Below are 16,979 nucleotides of genomic sequence, written 5' to 3'. Positions count from 1 at the left end.
AAAAAAACAAAAACTGGATGTGGCAAAAAACGGCGGTTGGTCTCTAGGGTTTAACTTTTAATGTTTGATTTTCAGACAAAAAGTACAAAAAGAAGAACAGTTAATTAGAATCTGCAGCTTCCTGATCTCAAATTCAGCGACTTTTCTCAAAACGATGCATTCCTGTTATAATACTCACTTCGCCTCCCTCAAGCTTCCCCATTTCTTCGCGCCTAAGGTCTCTTCTCTCATTCTCCATCGCCTGATTGGTCGCTGATTAAGAAGAAAAGTTTTGAAATTTGGAAATTTTTTTTTCCATGTCTCAGAGTTTTGTGGCGTCTTCGCGGTGGGAATTAAGAGTGTTCGCAGTGGCAACCAGTGTTGAGGAGGCGTCTGGTCACATACCAGCGGCTCCAATTTCTCTACCTGAAGGCTCATGGAAACAGGTTTTTACTTTGCGTTTAAAATTATCATCTTTTTGATTCAAAATCTGAATCTTCTTGTTGCTATTGTTGTTTAGATAGCTGGTGGAGTTACAGCTGCTAAAGGGTTTAAAGCTGCTGGTATGTATGCTGGATTACGAGCTTCAGGAAAGAAGCCTGATCTCGCTCTTGTAACCTGTGATGTTGATGCTGTAGCTGCAGGTCCAATGCTACCTTTTGATTCTTGCCCTTAAATTGTATTCAGAGGTACAAAAATTCTGACTTTATTCGTGAGAATTTTATCAGGGGTGTTTACTATGAATGTGGTTGCTGCTGCTCCTGTAGTTTACTGCAAAAAGGTTCTTGATACTTCGAAAACGGTAATTTCTCTTCCTAATTATTTGAGTTTCAGACTTAGACCAAAAGCATTTTGTGCGTCCGAGCTTTGAACCAGTAAGCTTTGAAAATTTTCAGGCGCGTGCAGTGTTGATCAATGCCGGTCAAGCCAATGCAGCCACGGTAAGATATCTTAGATGTAGTCCGATGGTGTCAATAAGTAGAGATCTCGAGCTATGCTGTGTTACGAGTTAATGCATATTATACTGAAATAGCCTGAATTTTATACTTCTTAGCTATGCATCACTCATTTTTTGTTGTTACATGTATTGAGACCATTCCTTTTTCAGGGTGACGCTGGTTACCAAGATATGTTAGATTGTGTTGGCTCTCTTGCCACGGTATGCCTTTTGGTGTCTTTTATCCCCGTGTCTCTCGCAAACCTCGTATCCTTCATCATTGTTCTTTATTGTTGCAGCTACTTAAAGTGAATCCAGAGGAAGTGTTAATTGAGTCAACTGGGGTTATTGGCCAGAGGATAAAAAAGGTACAACAGATTTCTCATTAATTTTCCGTGCAAGTGGTCTATTAACTTTGCATCACTCGTAATTCTCACTCCTACGATCTCAATAACGTTTTGCAGAAAGAGCTTCTCCAAGCTCTTCCAACACTAATCAACTCGATATCAGACTCTGTTGAACAGTAATCTTCCCGTCTCTTTCTCTCTCTCGCAGCTCTTATGTTACAGTCGGCACTTTATATTTCATCCTCTTAACGAAATCAATTTGATATACAGGGCAGATTCTGCTGCTATAGCAATCACGACAACGGATCTTGTAAGCAAGAGCGTCGCAGTTGAATCACAGGTAGGTTCAAGAAACACAGTTGTGTTCTCTTGCAATTTCATATATCTTACAAATATTTGAGATTGCTCAGGTCGGAGGAACCACGATTCGAGTTGGGGGTATGGCAAAAGGCTCCGGAATGATCCATCCAAATATGGCAACTATGCTAGGTGTATGTTCACTTTCTTTTGGTCACAATATACACACATTGATGCTAAACAAAAACCAAATCGATATTTTATTTTTTTCTCAGGTAATCACAACAGACGCCCTAGTTGAAAGTGATGTCTGGAGAAAGATGGTAAAGGTTGCAGTAAACCGAAGTTTCAACCAGATCACAGTAAGTTACACAATTTGAGACATAGTTGTAAATGTGTTATTTTCATTTCCAGGATCTGATTAATGAAAGCATGGTCTTATAGGTAGATGGGGACACGAGTACTAACGACACAGTTATTGCTTTGGCGAGTGGGCTATCTGGATCACCTTTTATATCTTCTTTGAACTGTAAGGAAGCTGCTCAGCTTCAGGCATGCCTTGATGCGGTATGTATTGTTTTTTTTTTTTTTGCTATTTGTCGAACAGTTGTTCATAAGCTGATCTTAACATAAACTCCAAAAATATATATATATATATATATATATATATATATATATATATATATATATATTCTTCAGGTGATGCAAGGACTCGCCAAATCAATAGCTTGGGATGGCGAAGGCGCAACATGTCTCATTGAGGTTTCATAAATGTTTTAGTGAAAAACGTTTTTTTTTTCCCTACCCTCTGGTTGAAAACAAGCCTTAACGGTTAACACAAAATCACCAGGTAACAGTAAAAGGAGCTGAAACTGAAGCAGAAGCAGCGAAAATTGCACGCTCGGTGGCTGGCTCTTCATTGGTCAAAGTATGAGATCGGAAATAGAGACATACATGAATGGATCAAAGTGAGCCTTCTTGTTTCTAACTAATAGTAAACGTCTGTTGTTGCTGGTTGTGACAGGCAGCTGTTTATGGGAGAGATCCGAACTGGGGACGCATAGCTGCAGCTGCTGGCTACGCCGGTGTTTCTTTCCAGATGGATAAGCTTAGAATATCACTCGGGGAGTTTTCTCTCATGGAGAGTGGTCAACCTCTTCCTTTTGACAGGTTTATCTTACAACTGATTTTGTCCTCTCAATGGCAAAGTGAAGTTAGATCATGTTCTTACATACAGAGATGTATGTATATACACAGGGATGGAGCCAGTAACTACCTCAAGAAAGCCGGCGAGGTTCATGGAACTGTTACAATCGATTTGTCCGTAGGTAAGTGCTTGTTTTTAGTAGCCAATTAGATGAAAACCATGTGTTGTGGATGTGAGTTCAGTTTTGTCCGGTGAACAGGTGAAGGTGCAGCCACCGGAAAGGCGTGGGGGTGCGATCTTAGCTATGACTATGTCAAGATCAACGCTGAGTATACCTCCTGAGACTTCTGAGACCGAGAGACAGAATTTCATGTATTGTTGTTGTGTTATTATGATCTCAATTTATAAACTAATTTTGCTTCAAATAAGACAACATCATCAATAACAAAGTTTCATTGAGTTCTTCACAAAAGTGAAACTGAATCCCATATAAAAAAAAAAAAAAAAACAAACAAGCAACAAACTTCAAGAAAACTTCACATGTGTGTTTTTTATCATCCATTACCCGAAAAAGAAACTCACACAGAAAAGCTGTGTACAAGAAACACACACACAAAGAGATTTGTTGATTATTTATTTAACAAGAGGACGCCAAGCTCGTAGATGTGATGAAGGTGTGCTTGATTATGAGCAGCCAATGGCAATCAAGAAGATGCTGCAACTATAGGCATCTGAGTTACCCAATCAAATTTCTCGCGACTGTGTTTGCGAGAAGCTTGCTTCTTGTCCTTGCCACTACGAGAGGAAGAGTTGTCTTTGCTCTTCTGTCCTTTCTTTCCGGTCTTCCTGTGGTTGTCTTTGCTCTTGGGTTTGTGTTGCTGTTTCTTGCTTCTTGTGTGCGAAGCTATGGAGGGAGGAGGATCATACACGTCCTCAGCCCACGAAACACTTGACTTCCTCAGTGACAAGCCGTGCTTCTCCCGACTGCCTTTTATGGCCGGGATGAGAACAACTGGTGTCTGTTGTCAATTCACCAAACAACAAATAGGTGAGAAACAATCAGCACAGAATACACAGCCTTGGCTTGAGAGATGTGACAAGAGTAACACTACGAAATCAAATCTGAATGATCATAGAGAAAACACACATCCCAAGTCCACAGGACTCTTTATTTCTTACTAACGTACAAACTATGGAATTCCAGAAACAGTGATTTCTTAAATCAAAAGTTATCTCCTTGCTTGGACTATTTATGGAGACTATTGTAGACTTATTTGTACTGAGAAAGTGATAATAGGCTTGCACACAAAAAGAAACAAGGCACAAATCTATCTTAAGTAACACGAGGTGACTTACAGTAGTAAAGTTCTCATCCTTGTCGTCATCATCTGAAGATGAGGGAGGTAAAGTGGATTTGCCGAAATCTGTCTCAGCGGATTCTTCATTCGCAGTTTGGTTTATATAACCAGTTTCATCGCCATCAGACTCCTGAGAATCTTCAGATCCAGCAAACGAGGAATGCTTGGAGCCATTAGAGCACTGCGTGGGGCTCGAAGTCGAGATCCCAAAGTTTGCATCTTTGAAATCCAACGTACCACAAACAGAGCTCATATTCAACTATAGCAGATGATAGGTCACAGTAGCAGTAACTACAAAGTTCAAAGTTATCATGAGTAAAATGATCTTCATGCACAGATTTCATTCACAAACATGAGAAAAACGATCAAATTTAGCAAAAATTAAGCCCAAGAGAAGTCAAAGAGAGGAAATTTTCATACCTTTGTGGGTTGCAACTTGCAGATCGAAAAAGTCACCAACGATGAAGCAAAGATTCTGTATCTGAAGATTATGATTCACAAGCTTTTTCTTCCAAGTTGAGCTAGGAGAATCTCAAGGACCAGATGAGCACAAGAGATAAAAAGTTTGAAAGAGAGCAGCAGAGAAGAAGACTAAGAGTGGAAGAAAATCGAAATGTTAACTAAGATTACCACGCCAATCACACTTTTCAAGAGGTTTCAGACGATGCGAACACAAACCAGAATGATAAGGAGTCAACGAAGGAATCAAAGAGAGGAGAAGGAGAACGAGTAGCTTAGAGGGCACCGAAGGCATTATATCTATGCTCTCCGAAACCCTAGAACCGAACGGAAAAGCCCTAATTCTCGAATTTCGATCCAAAAAAAAAACGCAGAGATCTCAGAAACTTCGATGCCGACAGAAAACACCAAAAAAGAGAGAGGATAATTCTCCGAAATGACTCGCGAAACTCTAAAATCGGATCATGGAAACCAGAAAAATCAAAGGAGAAATGTATCCACACCTAATCTGCGCGTGAGGAGGAAGACAAAAGACAAGAAGCTAATTAGAGAAGACGGAGAAGAGGAAGAAGAAGACGGAACAAAGACAGAATATGACGTTTTTTAAATAGAAAAATAAGGAATCTTAGAATCAACGGCGATAGATGTGGCGGCCTACTTTAGAGAGATTCTCAACTGTACACGTGTCACAACTTTTTTTATTTATGGGTCATTAAGACAAGTTTTGTTCTAATGGGCCGAGAATCATAAATTGCTATTTGAGGAAACAAATTTTACCAAACTACCTAATCAAGCCCGTATGTTAGGCCGTCGATCTATAATCTGCGCTAACTGATTACAGATGCAAAGTCCCTTGATTCAACAGCTTATCCGTTTGTTTACATAATTTTTTACCTTTTGTTTATTATTATTATTTGAAAAAACACTTTTAGCGTTGTGAACAATGCGTTTACCATCATATCTTTTCTTTTTAAGAAAGCATCAATTTGGGAATTCTTAGTCTCAAACGCAAGTCATACAAAGAACACAAAATTCGCATTCTAAAACGCAGCTGTTACAATAATTAAATCTCAATGGGAAGGAATCGTTATATATCAGCTCTTCACATTTCCCATAAAATATCACGCGTACCTGTTACAAATTCAATAATCAAGAAAGTGTGGCAATAATGAGAACAAGTTCGGACTTTTTTGTTAACCAAAACAAAAAGTTTGATTTTTGATAATTGATCAAGTTGGAATTATCCACTTTTCAGGGAATCAGGCTATATAAAAAACAAACCCAAAGGATAAACATACTCTTCATAAATCTCGAATCAAACCCAAACATTAATCAGGAAATTTACAGAAAGAAATCTCTTAAGAGCTAGTGAATTTGGTAACAGCCTTGGTGCCTTCAGATACGGCGTGCTTAGCGAGCTCTCCAGGCAAGACCAATCTCACGGCGGTCTGGATCTCCCTCGAAGTAATGGTCGGCTTTTTGTTGTACCTAGCGAGCTTAGACGATTCCTGAGCGAGTTTCTCGAAGATGTCGTTGATGAAACTGTTCATAATCCCCATCGCTTTCCCGGAGATTCCAATGTCTGGATGAACCTGTTTCAGGACCTTGAAGATGTAGATCTTGTATGTCTCCACGCTCTTCTTCGATTTCTTCTTCTTCTTCTCACTCCCTCCTTCTTTTCCGATCTTCTTCTCCGCCTTTGGCCGCTTCTCCGCCGGAGCTTTCTCCGCTGGTTTCTTCTCCGCTGCCTTGGGCGCCATTAGAGATGATCTGAAATTTGAGTGATTTGATTGAGAGTGTTTGTTACGAGAACTTCGCGTCGATGATGAGTGAATGAATGATTGAGAATGAGATTTGTTTATATAGAGATATATGCTTGCTTTTCTATTGGATATTTGTGTTTCGCGAGGATTGATGACGTGGTAGTAATGAATGAACGGTCACGATTATCTGATCTCTACAATCTGCGGCCTCGGTCCTTATATTGGATTGGGCCTATGGAGTAGCTGAAATTGAGCCCAAGGTAGCAATTATATGATGTTTCACTAATTGAGTTGGGTTGTGCGGACTTGGGTTTTACTCTCCCGAGCTACGTTCGATTTAGATTTTGCTTCCTACATGTATTTCAAACTCTTTATTTTTGTACTCTCCTAAAGACTAATCCAAAATACTATGATAGTAATGGTTCATCTGTTTTTTGTTGATTTTTGTTTAATATTTGAATCAATAAACAGAAAAAATAACATTATAAGTTTTAAATATATAACAATCATAAAATAACTTAAAATTTGTATATTTATTATTGTAAATGTGAAATATGTGTTGTGGAACAAATAAAAAAAAAAGGGTAAGTAAGCCACACAATTTGAAACTGAAAAGGAAAGTTGTTGCGGTAGTTTTGGAAGATGAACTTGTTCTTGTGTTATTTTAAGATTTTTAAAATATATATCTTTGATGTAATAAATTTAAAGTGGGTCACATTTGGTTGTTTCATGCTTGATGCATGATCATATCCAGCTGTGATTTTTTCGCTGAATATAAATCAACACTGAGAGACATAGATTTCAAAGAAGAAGAAGAAGAGGAGATAGATATGGCCATGAATCCATGACCATGAAGAAGCCTCTGCAGGCTATGAAGTACAATGTGGTAACTGTATCTTCTTCTTTTTCTTGTTTTTGTTTCTAAAGTAGATGAGCTTACGTAACTATTCCTTCCCTTCTTTTAGCTTATCAAGATTGATAAAATGTTGGTAAAACAGGTTGATGCATTCACCGAGCCAAACTTTAAGGGGAACCAAGCAGGATCATGCTTTCTTGAAGAGGAACATGAGAGAGACGACGCATGGAACTAAGGCATCTGCTCATAGTGTATTTTCAAACGGTTTGGTTAATTCAGACAAGGTCGAGTTTGTAACACGATCAGGGATTCTTACAGCCAAGCGGGTTCCAGATACTTTAGAGCTCGGTAATAGTGAACTAAAAGGAGGATCAATCTTGATCAAATTGGATTTCCATGTGATTCCAACTTGTGATATCAATATCAGTGACGCCTCCAGCTTATTTTCCAAAGCCTTGAACGGAGCTACCATTGTTGATGTCCGAGGAACCACGACTGATAAAACTATATCCAAAGCAAGTTCAACCGATAAAAACATAGTATGCCTTGTTTCTCAAGAAACCTTTTCTATGTATCTGGTTTTCATGCGTGCTCCAGACACAGCTTTTGTAAGTCAAGATTACGCTAAAACAGAGCCCTTTCATCACCGTCACAGCTTTTCCAGTGAGATATACTCTCTGCTTCTACTTATCATAATGAACCTTCAGTGTTTCACATTTACGTCAAGCCTGAAATGTTGAATTCCGCGGCGAGAGATTGAAGCCATGCGTCGTCTCTCTCATGCTTCTCTGTAAGTATGCACATTGCTGCGTGGTTTCCCTTTGAATACTGATCCGGGAACCAAGCAGAAGTGTGCATTCTTGCAGAGGAGCATGAGAGAGACGACGAATGGCTTCAATCTCTCGCTGCCGAATTTAACATTTCTGGAAGAAGACATACAAGGAGTTCTAAAAGAAAGCACACATATGGATAAGAGTACTTTAGGCTTTGCGTAGGATTGGAACACTGAAGATTCATTATGATAATTAAGGAGAAGCAAAGAGTTTTTGCTCACTGGCAAAGCTGTGACTATTATGCAAGGCTCTCTCTTAGCATAGTTTTGACTTCAAAATTCAAGATTTCGATCGACATCTGGAAGCAAGATTGAATCAAGTTGTTTAATAAAATGATAGAAATCAAATGTATGATCATCTTCTTTATAGTGAACTTATCTAGCTGTAATGCTCATTAGTGAACATGTCTAGATAAGTTTGAAATTTTCTTCTTTGAGAAAAAACATAGTTCGTGTTTTTTGTTTTATTTTTAGAACTCTTACTTTTCCTTTGATTGGGTTTCCCCATATGCTAATAATATATGATCCATTTGTACTACAAATTTTGTAGTTCTGTGAAATATATTCAGCTGTGACTCTGTGATCGAGTGAGCCTGTGACGTAAGCAGGACTAAAATCCATTAGAATTGTATATTTTAACAACTCTCTTGCGCCAAAATGAGCTAACAACTCTTCTCATGTCTTTGTGTTGATATATCAGACAATACATTTTCTGTTGAAATTGGGATTGCTTTCCTCTAATTGTGTTACTTGACATCCGATCCGAACAAAATTAATTTAGTCCATAAACCACCTTTATACCAATTTATTTACCTCGATGCATTTTGGATTGCAATAACAATTACTGGTTGACAATTCATTGTGCTCTTGCTCTTCGTAGCCACAAACAGTATCACGATCAACCAAGCTGATCTGTCTCCAGGAACATATCTCCATATCTATATGTTTCGGAACCATAACTAATTAGTCAGTTTTTACCAAAAAAAAAAAAAAAACTAATTAGTCAGTAACAATCAAGAGAAGACAGGTTAGAATTTTTGGTATGTGATTGGAAATGATTTGCACGTCTCCATGTAATGGGTTCATCTTTTGCTTTTTTCTTTTTTTGGTCACAATGCATTTATAGGTGATACCTATTCTCTGCTTTATAGTTCACAGATCAAGACATACATACTTGCATCTCCTAATCGTCCTTTATTTTTGCTGATTCCATAATAAAGCAAAGCCAAATCGTATTAGCATTTAGATTAGCATAATTTACTTTCAAACAATATCCGTTTCCTTTTTATATTCTGCTTTATCAAAATGTAATTCGATAATCAACACGAATAAACCATTTGGAATCTATATATATCTTTAAAATAAGTTCGATGAATAAGCTTTTCTCATGATTGGTGTTACAACATAATCTATGAAGAATCTATTAATGTGTCATGATTAAAACTATTAATAATTTTTAAAAAAAAAAAGTTTGTGAGTGGTGATAATAGATAGGGCAAAGAAGCACGGAGGTTAATTAAATCTGATGAAGAACGCACCGAAGAAATAAAGCTGCAAGTGGTGATAAGACTGATGTCTGAGTCGACTTACACCATTTTTATGAAGACAGACACACTCCAAAGTAATGTTCCCACCAATCACCAACTACTTCACTTAGATTTGTTCTCCATATCTCACACACATCTTCTTCCTCACTCATCTTTCTAATCAGTATATATTGCTTTTTTTTCTACCTACATCTTTTCATTACTAATTACTTCATTTAAACTGCTCCCTTTTTAAAATTCTAAAATTAAGTAACTTCATTTAAAATTTAGAAAAACTGGCTTCTTGGGGTTTTAACACTAAACGAAATTATGAAGATAAATAAGTCTGATAATTATAGCAGACACTAGAGATTTCTCCTCATATTATACAAAAAAAGGCTTAAGTCATTATCTCCATAGCTAAGACAGCTAGCATCTGGCAATCTCATAGCTCATCATATTATATTTCTGGCTCTCTCATGAGTCTCATCTCATGTCCTGATATTTTACTTTAAATCTCATATTATATAAGATGTGATCTTCCTAACACGCATTTGTGATATGATATATCATATTGGTACATATCGACCTGATCCAATTATTGGACAATCATACTATCTCATGCAACATACACATATTAAATTAACTAAACTCTGATACTGTGCTAATGTACATATAAGAGTTCAAGTCAAAATAAATTGAAAGTGTGTAAATTAGCCTGTCCTTTGCATATTACTGTGTGATACATCTTCTATCAAATGTGAGATTCTTTACAATAGCAAGAAAGCGAAACAATGATTATAGACTACACTCCGAAAATGTAAAAAGAAAATAAGTGGTTTATACATTTTTATGTATGTTTCAGTCCTCAAACAAACGAAGAAGATTAGGATGAAATAATTGTAGATTATATAATATTTTTAAAATTTCCTTCCTAAGGAAATTAAAGGCTATAAAGAAAAGTTTAATTTAAAAATGGGTAATCGTTACACTGGCACTCGTGACCATTATTAGTGAGTATAATATTCTGAGACTCTCTAAAGCATGTCCCTAACAACACCATATATAATCACACTAAAGCATGTCCCTCCATATACAATCATGGCCAATAAATTCATGATGCCTATGTAGGTCTCTGGGGATTTGTAGCATATTAAATAATGTAGATATTAAATAGTGATATGAGATCGACTGAAATGTAATACATAAATCCATAATTTGGGAGTAAGAAAACAGACTGTTGAACGTAGTCGTGCATATAGGTATAATGGGATCTTATTCGGAGATCTATGAGCAAGTCCATTTTCATTTTCTAATGATATATTAGAAAATAAATAGTATAATTCCACTAAATAGATGTTCATAAGCTTCATTTAAGTTAAATCTTATAATTGGTGTATAATTTCTGATAAAAAGAAAGTACTTAAAGAAAGGCAGTGCCCATATGTCTTAAAATGAGGACCGCCCAAAGCATTAGCACACACAATAATGCTAGAAAAAAGCATTAAGACAATAATGTGGAAGAAAGCATTACAAAACAAGTTAAAAGAAAAAGAGCAATAGGGAAACTTGATCAGAAGAAGACGATCACTACGTATTTTTGTTTGTTGTATCTTTGACCATATAAATTAATGGATCCCATTCTTCACCTTTTGCTTTCGATGCCTACATTCAATTTGGAGCTTTCAAAACAGACTTAACTATGCGGTTTCGTATAGTACGTCACTACGTCCACATATATATCTAGTAGATATTATAGGTCATTAGATTTTAGACATGCGTTAGTTGGTGGAATAAACTCGCATTTACATTTAACAATCCTATTAAGTAGCGTATACGACATTATGAGTTTTTACCTTGGTTTTTTTGTAGATTTTTTTTTGTGTGCGTGTGTGTGTGTAAAATAACCCATTTTGTTTCTTGGAATTTCTACCCTTGTTAAAGTTTGGGATTTAAGGTGAAAAAGATAAGAGAATAAATAAACTGCAAATATATCAAAGAAAAATTCTTGATCGCTTTGAATTAATTGCAGTTCGTTTATTCTTCTCTTATCTTTTTTTTTTAATGGTGCACCACACGGAATCTTGCTTTTTTGTCAGCCCAAAAGGGAAAGAAGATGATATTTAGAATCCCCAGTGTTATCTTGCACGTCTCCTATTGGCTCTTACAAAGCACGTTTAAGGTTTTGGTTAACTTGAACTTATAATTATGTTAATAAGATTTTTTATATATGCATAGGACATATATATTATGTATATATTAACGTATATGTATGCATATAGTAGCATGTGTATGATCATTTTAAGATTTAATGTTAAATTGTATGTGTGGCTAAGTGGCTTGACTCAACTTTGAAAGAGTCCATTCTTTTTAACTAGAAATTTACACAGGGGGAAGAAATAAGTGCTGTCTGTTCATGACTAAAATATACTCATGTTTCTTTTTTGTTGATTTTTTTTAGTTTAAGAAAAAAAAACTAGTTACGTACAATTGTCTTTGGGATATGCTAATTCTATGTTGTGTTATTTTACTTTATAATTGTAATTAATTCATAACATTGTATATTTGGAGAATTAATTGTTTAGGATGATTTTTAAGTCATAAGAGAGTAAGAGACTGATCAGCAACAGAGAGCCATGTGGCGAATCTCTAGGAGGAGAGAAATTGTTCGGAAGGCCACCAACAAATTCCTTCACCCGGAGAATGTTTTCCCTCGTGTACATCTCACATGATGCTTTACAATGGAGGCACTTGTAGTTTTTATGTTTGATTTGCGCGTGTAGAATCATTAAAATACAGATGGGAATATGCATATGAACGTATCATGTGCAAACTTGTTGAGCCTGCATCTCTCATTTAGTGCGGAGTTACGAACCTAACACTCATGGCGTCAGTCACAAGTTTTTATGTTTAGTTCTAAGAAATGCTAATAGTTTTCTGTCAGTATAAGAATTTGTAACCGTATAAGAGACGTTTCTATCATCAACTACCAAACCAACGTAGCATATATAGCTCCCGACACCAAGCCCAATCATAAGGTCTATTACCTTGAGTTAATTAAGTAACCCTACAAAAACTCCCTTATCTCGACAATGAGAGGATGTCAGAAAATTATGCTTAGGCCAATAGTGTTCGGCAATAATAAGGGAATATTTCTGTAAAAGAACCAAACAATCCATGGGTTTGACTCAGTCTTTTTAAGTTTCAAACTATTTTCACATTCCTAAGCTTAGAGGTTTGGATTGCTTTTTATTGTTGTCCATTGCCCTTTTGGAGCCAATAATTATGAAGATAATAATAATTAAATACTCAACTGTACAATTGTGTATATCGTTTTTCGATCCTTAAATCGTACATGGATTCATACCTGCCAAGTGCAGAATAACGAATCAATATTGATAGAGAACCGATCCTACTTTCTCAGAAAACAAAGTTATATGCAAAGAAAACAATGAAAGTGATTCCACCAGAAATTAAGTGGCAAAATGAGAACAGTGCAAAGGACCCAAAATATTGGCAATTATTTTTTTTTTTGTTGTTGTCCAAAAAATATTGGCAATTATTCGCACTTACGACAATAATTATTCCATGAATTAAAATAGAATAGGAAAAACTTGATAAAAAAGGAAAAAGCAAAAATCTAACCAATAATAACTCTACCCAACAGTGTCGGTATATCGTGACTCATTAATCATTTAGATAGTTTATACTTTCTACTTGAAAGAACTCGACGCATCAACACCTATCCTAGAGTTAGGCGACCATAAATGTGCTTTAGACATTTATGAAAAACAAATAATACTACTGATGAAGAAAGTACAAAATCATAACTCTTAATTCCGAGCAGTCCTGATTCCGAGTACAGTTGAAGTAAATCTTAGTAGCTCTTAATTTCACAAAAGCTAGCCGCTAGAATTTTCTTGTGACGATATAATCACTTATACTTCTAATTTTTATATATAAAAAGAACTCGTGAAAACTCTCGCACCATCTAAACTCCGTCTAAAATCTCTTGGATTAAAGGTCTAATCATGTTGTAATGTTTTAGTAAAATTATCATCAAAAATGTTTGAAGATCGTTAATTTCGTAAAAAATATCCGATGAATAAATTCCAACCATAATTAGAACACTAAATACCAAAGTACCATTTAAAGTTACTATATATTTATTAGTGAAATAATAAAAGACTTAAATACATTGAAATCTAGCCTATAGCATTTCTATAATTCTATGTAACAATGCAATTCGATCTGTGTGGAAAATACATCTATGGTATTGGTAGTCATACAGTTAAGAACCAACGATGTACAACCAGGCATAAATACATTGTTAGAATCAAGAAAATAAATTGAATGAGAGAATATTGATACAAAGTGCGTTAGATTTCGATCAAATATGGGTACCCACAGCCAACTTTTTTGTTTCTTGAGTTAGGCTATGTGAAGATCAAATACAAATTCTCAAATTTGTACATCTTTTGGTTCTAGTTGATAAGGTAGAGAAATAGGGCCCATAATTTCAGGGTAGGGTATGACAACTTGCCTCGAAATATATAACAAACAAAAACAATAACATTCCACACATATTTTTATATTATATATTTACAATAACATATACACGTATAAGTTTCCGTAGAGAGAAGAATGTTAACATCACATCCTTTTATCCCTTTCCCTATATAAAGAGAGAAAACCAAGACAGTCATAACAAATCATCCAATTAAAACAAACCTACCTCCCATATCTCTATTGCTACTACTTTTAAATATAATTAACAGGGATAGAGAGTTAGATTGTTGATCTTAAGTTATTAGGATGGAGGAAGTAAAGAAGAGGGACTGTATGGAGAAGGCAAGGCCGTTTATTTCAGTGGTATTGCTGCAAGTAGGATTAGCAGGAATGGACATTCTCTCAAAAGCTGTACTAAACAAAGGCATGAGTAATTATGTACTCGTCGTTTACCGTCATGCCGTTGCTACAGTCGTTATGGCCCCGTTCGCATTCTATTTCGACAAGTATTTTCTACCTCTTTTCTTTATATCAACGTTTTTAATTCAAAATTTGGTTTGTAGTTTCAAGACCATGATCGTAGATTATCATTTAGTTTGATCTATATCGAAAATTGAGTATGCATTACATATTTTCTAAACGTTTTTGTTTCCATAAATATATTTATAATCAATGCAAGTGGAAAATGCATACGTAAATGTGAAGAAACAAATGTGTAGAAACAATTGCGACCCTGTTCAACAAAACGGATTATTTATTAAAAAGATGAAACTCATATATATTGGGTTTTATTTTTATTTTTAATTGTGTGGGGTTGTGCATGGACTTTTAGTGTGTTGAAAGGATGAAAATAGCGAAAAGAAAGAACGAGGCTTGTGACGTAGTTAATTTGATAAGAAAGGGTCAGACATATTGTAAAAGACAAAAACACTTGTAACGGTTTTTATCTTTGCTTTTCTGTGGCTTCCATCACTGCCATGCATTCAATGTGAGTACTTCACATATTTTTTAGTGCTTCTATTAAACATTTAATGCGTAATCAAATAGTGGTTATGCTCAGTACTATGATTGTAATCCAGTAATTTTGACACATATTAGGAACCAATTTGTATAAGTCCTTTTTTGACAATGATTCTAAAATAAGGATAAGTCCCTCTCCTTCATTAAAAAAAAAAAGGATGATACAAAGTGCGTTAATATATAGGTTTTAAAAAAAAGTATGTTAATATGGTTCAAAAGTTTGGAATCTCTATGGCTGAAAAAATAATTGAACAAACGTTCTAATATAATTTAATGGCTATGATGTAAAAAGCAGGAAAGTTAGACCAAAGATGACGTTGATGATATTCTTCAAGATATCACTTCTTGGTTTACTCGAGTAATATTTTAATTTAGTTCATCTTCATTCTTCCACAAATCTCCAATTTTTTTTTTTTTTTGGCTTGAATTTGATTTATTTTTTTCTTTCATGTTTTATGTAATATAACAGGCCAGTGATCGATCAGAATTTATACTACCTGGGGATGAAATATACGACGGCTACATTTGCAACTGCCATGTACAATGTTTTACCCGCAATCACTTTCGTCCTCGCATATATATTCGGGCTCGAAAGAGTGAAGCTACGGTGCATTAGGAGCGCAGGTAAAGTGGTTGGGACATTGGCTACAGTTGGAGGAGCTATGATCATGACTCTTGTAAAAGGCCCAGTTCTCGACCTCTTTTGGACTAAAGGATCCTCTGCACAGAACACAAATGGGACTGATATTCACAGCGCCATCAAAGGCGCAGTTTTGGTCACAATTGGTTGTTTCAGTTATGCATGTTTCATGATTCTCCAAGTAAGGCAGACAAATTTTTCTTTTTTCTATTTTTGGTAAAAATACTGATTGAGAATTTGATGATAAAACAATGTTTTTTCAGGCTGTCACGTTGAGGACTTACCCAGCCGAGCTCTCACTCACGGCATGGATATGCCTAATGGGGACAATCGAAGGAACTGCCGTGGCGCTAGTGATGGAGAAGGGAAACCCTGGCGCATGGGCCATTGGTTGGGACACTAAACTTCTTACAGCCACCTATAGTGTAAGATTTCAGACATGTGTCAGAAAAACCAATGACTCATATATTGTTTTGTAGGCTGTCAATAAGTTAAATTGTTGGAATGTAATATGCATGCAGGGGATAGTGTGTTCAGCGCTTGCTTACTATATTGGAGGAGTGGTGATGAAAACCAGAGGTCCTGTGTTTGTAACAGCTTTTAGTCCTCTTTGCATGATCATAGTAGCAATTATGTCGACTGTCATCTTTGCTGAGCAGATGTACTTGGGAAGGTAAGGAAACAACTAAAAAACAACATCAAACATGACTTTAATAATCAAGATTGAATTAAAAAATCATGAAAATTTCTTCTTCTTTGCCAGGGTTCTTGGTGCGGTGGTTATATGTGCAGGACTATATCTTGTAATATGGGGCAAAGGAAAGGATTATGAATATCCTTCCACACTGCAAACAGATGATGTATTAACACAACCAAAGTTAGAACTGATTAGAAATGGGAAGGATAATGTTGATCATGAAGTCATTAATGTCATCAAGCAAGGTGAACAAAGAAAAACAGTTGTAGAAACAGTTTAATTGTACAATCTCCGACACAAATGTTTTTCATGGAAGAGTCATTCTATTATGCTTCAGAGCAACTGTAGGATAGAATTACTAACTACAATGGGAGGAAAATAATTGTACAAGAGGATAAGAGATGGCAAAAAAAAAAAAGAGATGAAACTATTGGACTCAAGTAATAAACAATGAATATGATTATATCAGTGTTTACACCAAGATTGCTATCTATACCTTTAATGCATAGAATATATATCGAAAATGAAGTTACCATTCTCCTTATAATTAATTGTTTTAACCTCGTCATTCTTCACTATTTCACTAAAGATATTAGAAATGGCAAAGTTCTA

At 35.7% G+C, this 16,979-nt stretch overlaps 4 protein-coding genes and 1 pseudogene across 5 annotated transcripts; 3 read left to right on the top strand and 2 right to left on the bottom strand.

Annotated features, from left to right (window-relative positions):
* The first annotated feature begins 95 nt into the window (after positions 1–95).
* On the top strand, positions 96–3,179 carry LOC18026861 (arginine biosynthesis bifunctional protein ArgJ, chloroplastic). Its single transcript, XM_006410875.2, has 17 exons — positions 96–217; positions 306–425; positions 500–623; positions 708–781; positions 876–920; positions 1,088–1,138; positions 1,216–1,284; positions 1,381–1,439; positions 1,534–1,603; positions 1,674–1,754; positions 1,836–1,922; positions 2,005–2,127; positions 2,260–2,322; positions 2,411–2,488; positions 2,585–2,730; positions 2,818–2,888; positions 2,967–3,179. Exons 1-17 carry the CDS (start codon positions 155–157, stop codon positions 3,047–3,049), a joined length of 1,407 nt encoding a protein of 468 aa, XP_006410938.1. The 5' UTR covers positions 96–154; the 3' UTR covers positions 3,050–3,179.
* LOC18026860 lies at positions 3,146–5,075 on the bottom strand. The gene is made up of 3 exons (XM_006410872.2): positions 4,486–5,075; positions 4,064–4,356; positions 3,146–3,726 (listed from the first exon to the last, which is right to left on the bottom strand). Exons 2-3 carry the CDS (start codon positions 4,316–4,318, stop codon positions 3,412–3,414), a joined length of 570 nt encoding a protein of 189 aa, XP_006410935.1. The 5' UTR covers positions 4,319–4,356; positions 4,486–5,075; the 3' UTR covers positions 3,146–3,411.
* Positions 5,076–5,772: 697 nt separating this feature from the next.
* Positions 5,773–6,353, bottom strand: LOC18026859 (histone H2B.8). Its single transcript, XM_006410871.2, has one exon. It carries the CDS (start codon positions 6,282–6,284, stop codon positions 5,883–5,885), a length of 402 nt encoding a protein of 133 aa, XP_006410934.1. The 5' UTR covers positions 6,285–6,353; the 3' UTR covers positions 5,773–5,882.
* A 784-nt stretch (positions 6,354–7,137) lies between these two features.
* LOC112081603 lies at positions 7,138–7,883 on the top strand (annotated as a pseudogene).
* A 6,346-nt stretch (positions 7,884–14,229) lies between these two features.
* On the top strand, positions 14,230–16,675 carry LOC18026858 (WAT1-related protein At2g37460). 2 transcript variants are annotated; one of them, XM_006410870.2, is made up of 6 exons: positions 14,230–14,516; positions 15,326–15,388; positions 15,500–15,851; positions 15,934–16,095; positions 16,192–16,343; positions 16,434–16,675. In XM_006410870.2, exons 1-6 carry the CDS (start codon positions 14,317–14,319, stop codon positions 16,645–16,647), a joined length of 1,143 nt encoding a protein of 380 aa, XP_006410933.1. In that variant the 5' UTR covers positions 14,230–14,316; the 3' UTR covers positions 16,648–16,675. The 2 variants fall into 2 exon arrangements, with proteins under 2 accessions (XP_006410933.1, XP_006410932.2); XM_006410869.2 differs by having other exon boundaries at positions 15,323–15,388.
* The last annotated feature ends 304 nt before the right edge of the window (positions 16,676–16,979 follow it).

This window comes from Eutrema salsugineum, unplaced genomic scaffold, assembly GCF_000478725.1.
Source record: "Eutrema salsugineum unplaced genomic scaffold, Eutsalg1_0 scaffold_10, whole genome shotgun sequence".
Classification (NCBI taxonomy): Eukaryota; Viridiplantae; Streptophyta; class Magnoliopsida; order Brassicales; family Brassicaceae; genus Eutrema; species Eutrema salsugineum.
Note: the sequence above shows the minus strand (reverse complement) of the source record. Positions and strands in the feature narration are given on the sequence as shown.

Bases quoted from the DNA above. Each gene is read 5' to 3' on its own strand.
- LOC18026861 (XM_006410875.2), top strand. From the start codon at position 155: ATGCATTCCTGTTATAATACTCACTTCGCCTCCCTCAAGCTTCCCCAT. The intron at 218-305 runs GTCTCTTCTCTC...TCCATGTCTCAG, and splicing joins CCCATTTCTTCGCGCCTAAG to AGTTTTGTGGCGTCTTCGCG. The intron at 1,139-1,215 runs GTATGCCTTTTG...TTATTGTTGCAG, and splicing joins GTGTTGGCTCTCTTGCCACG to CTACTTAAAGTGAATCCAGA.
- LOC18026860 (XM_006410872.2), bottom strand. From the start codon at position 4,318: ATGAGCTCTGTTTGTGGTACGTTGGATTTCAAAGATGCAAACTTTGGG. The intron at 3,727-4,063 runs GTAAGTCACCTC...AATTGACAACAG, and splicing joins AGGATGAGAACTTTACTACT to ACACCAGTTGTTCTCATCCC.
- LOC18026859 (XM_006410871.2), bottom strand. From the start codon at position 6,284: ATGGCGCCCAAGGCAGCGGAGAAGAAACCAGCGGAGAAAGCTCCGGCG.
- LOC18026858 (XM_006410869.2), top strand. From the start codon at position 14,317: ATGGAGGAAGTAAAGAAGAGGGACTGTATGGAGAAGGCAAGGCCGTTT. The intron at 14,517-15,322 runs GTATTTTCTACC...TGATGTAAAAAG, and splicing joins TTCGCATTCTATTTCGACAA to CAGGAAAGTTAGACCAAAGA. The intron at 16,344-16,433 runs GTAAGGAAACAA...CTTCTTTGCCAG, and splicing joins GAGCAGATGTACTTGGGAAG to GGTTCTTGGTGCGGTGGTTA.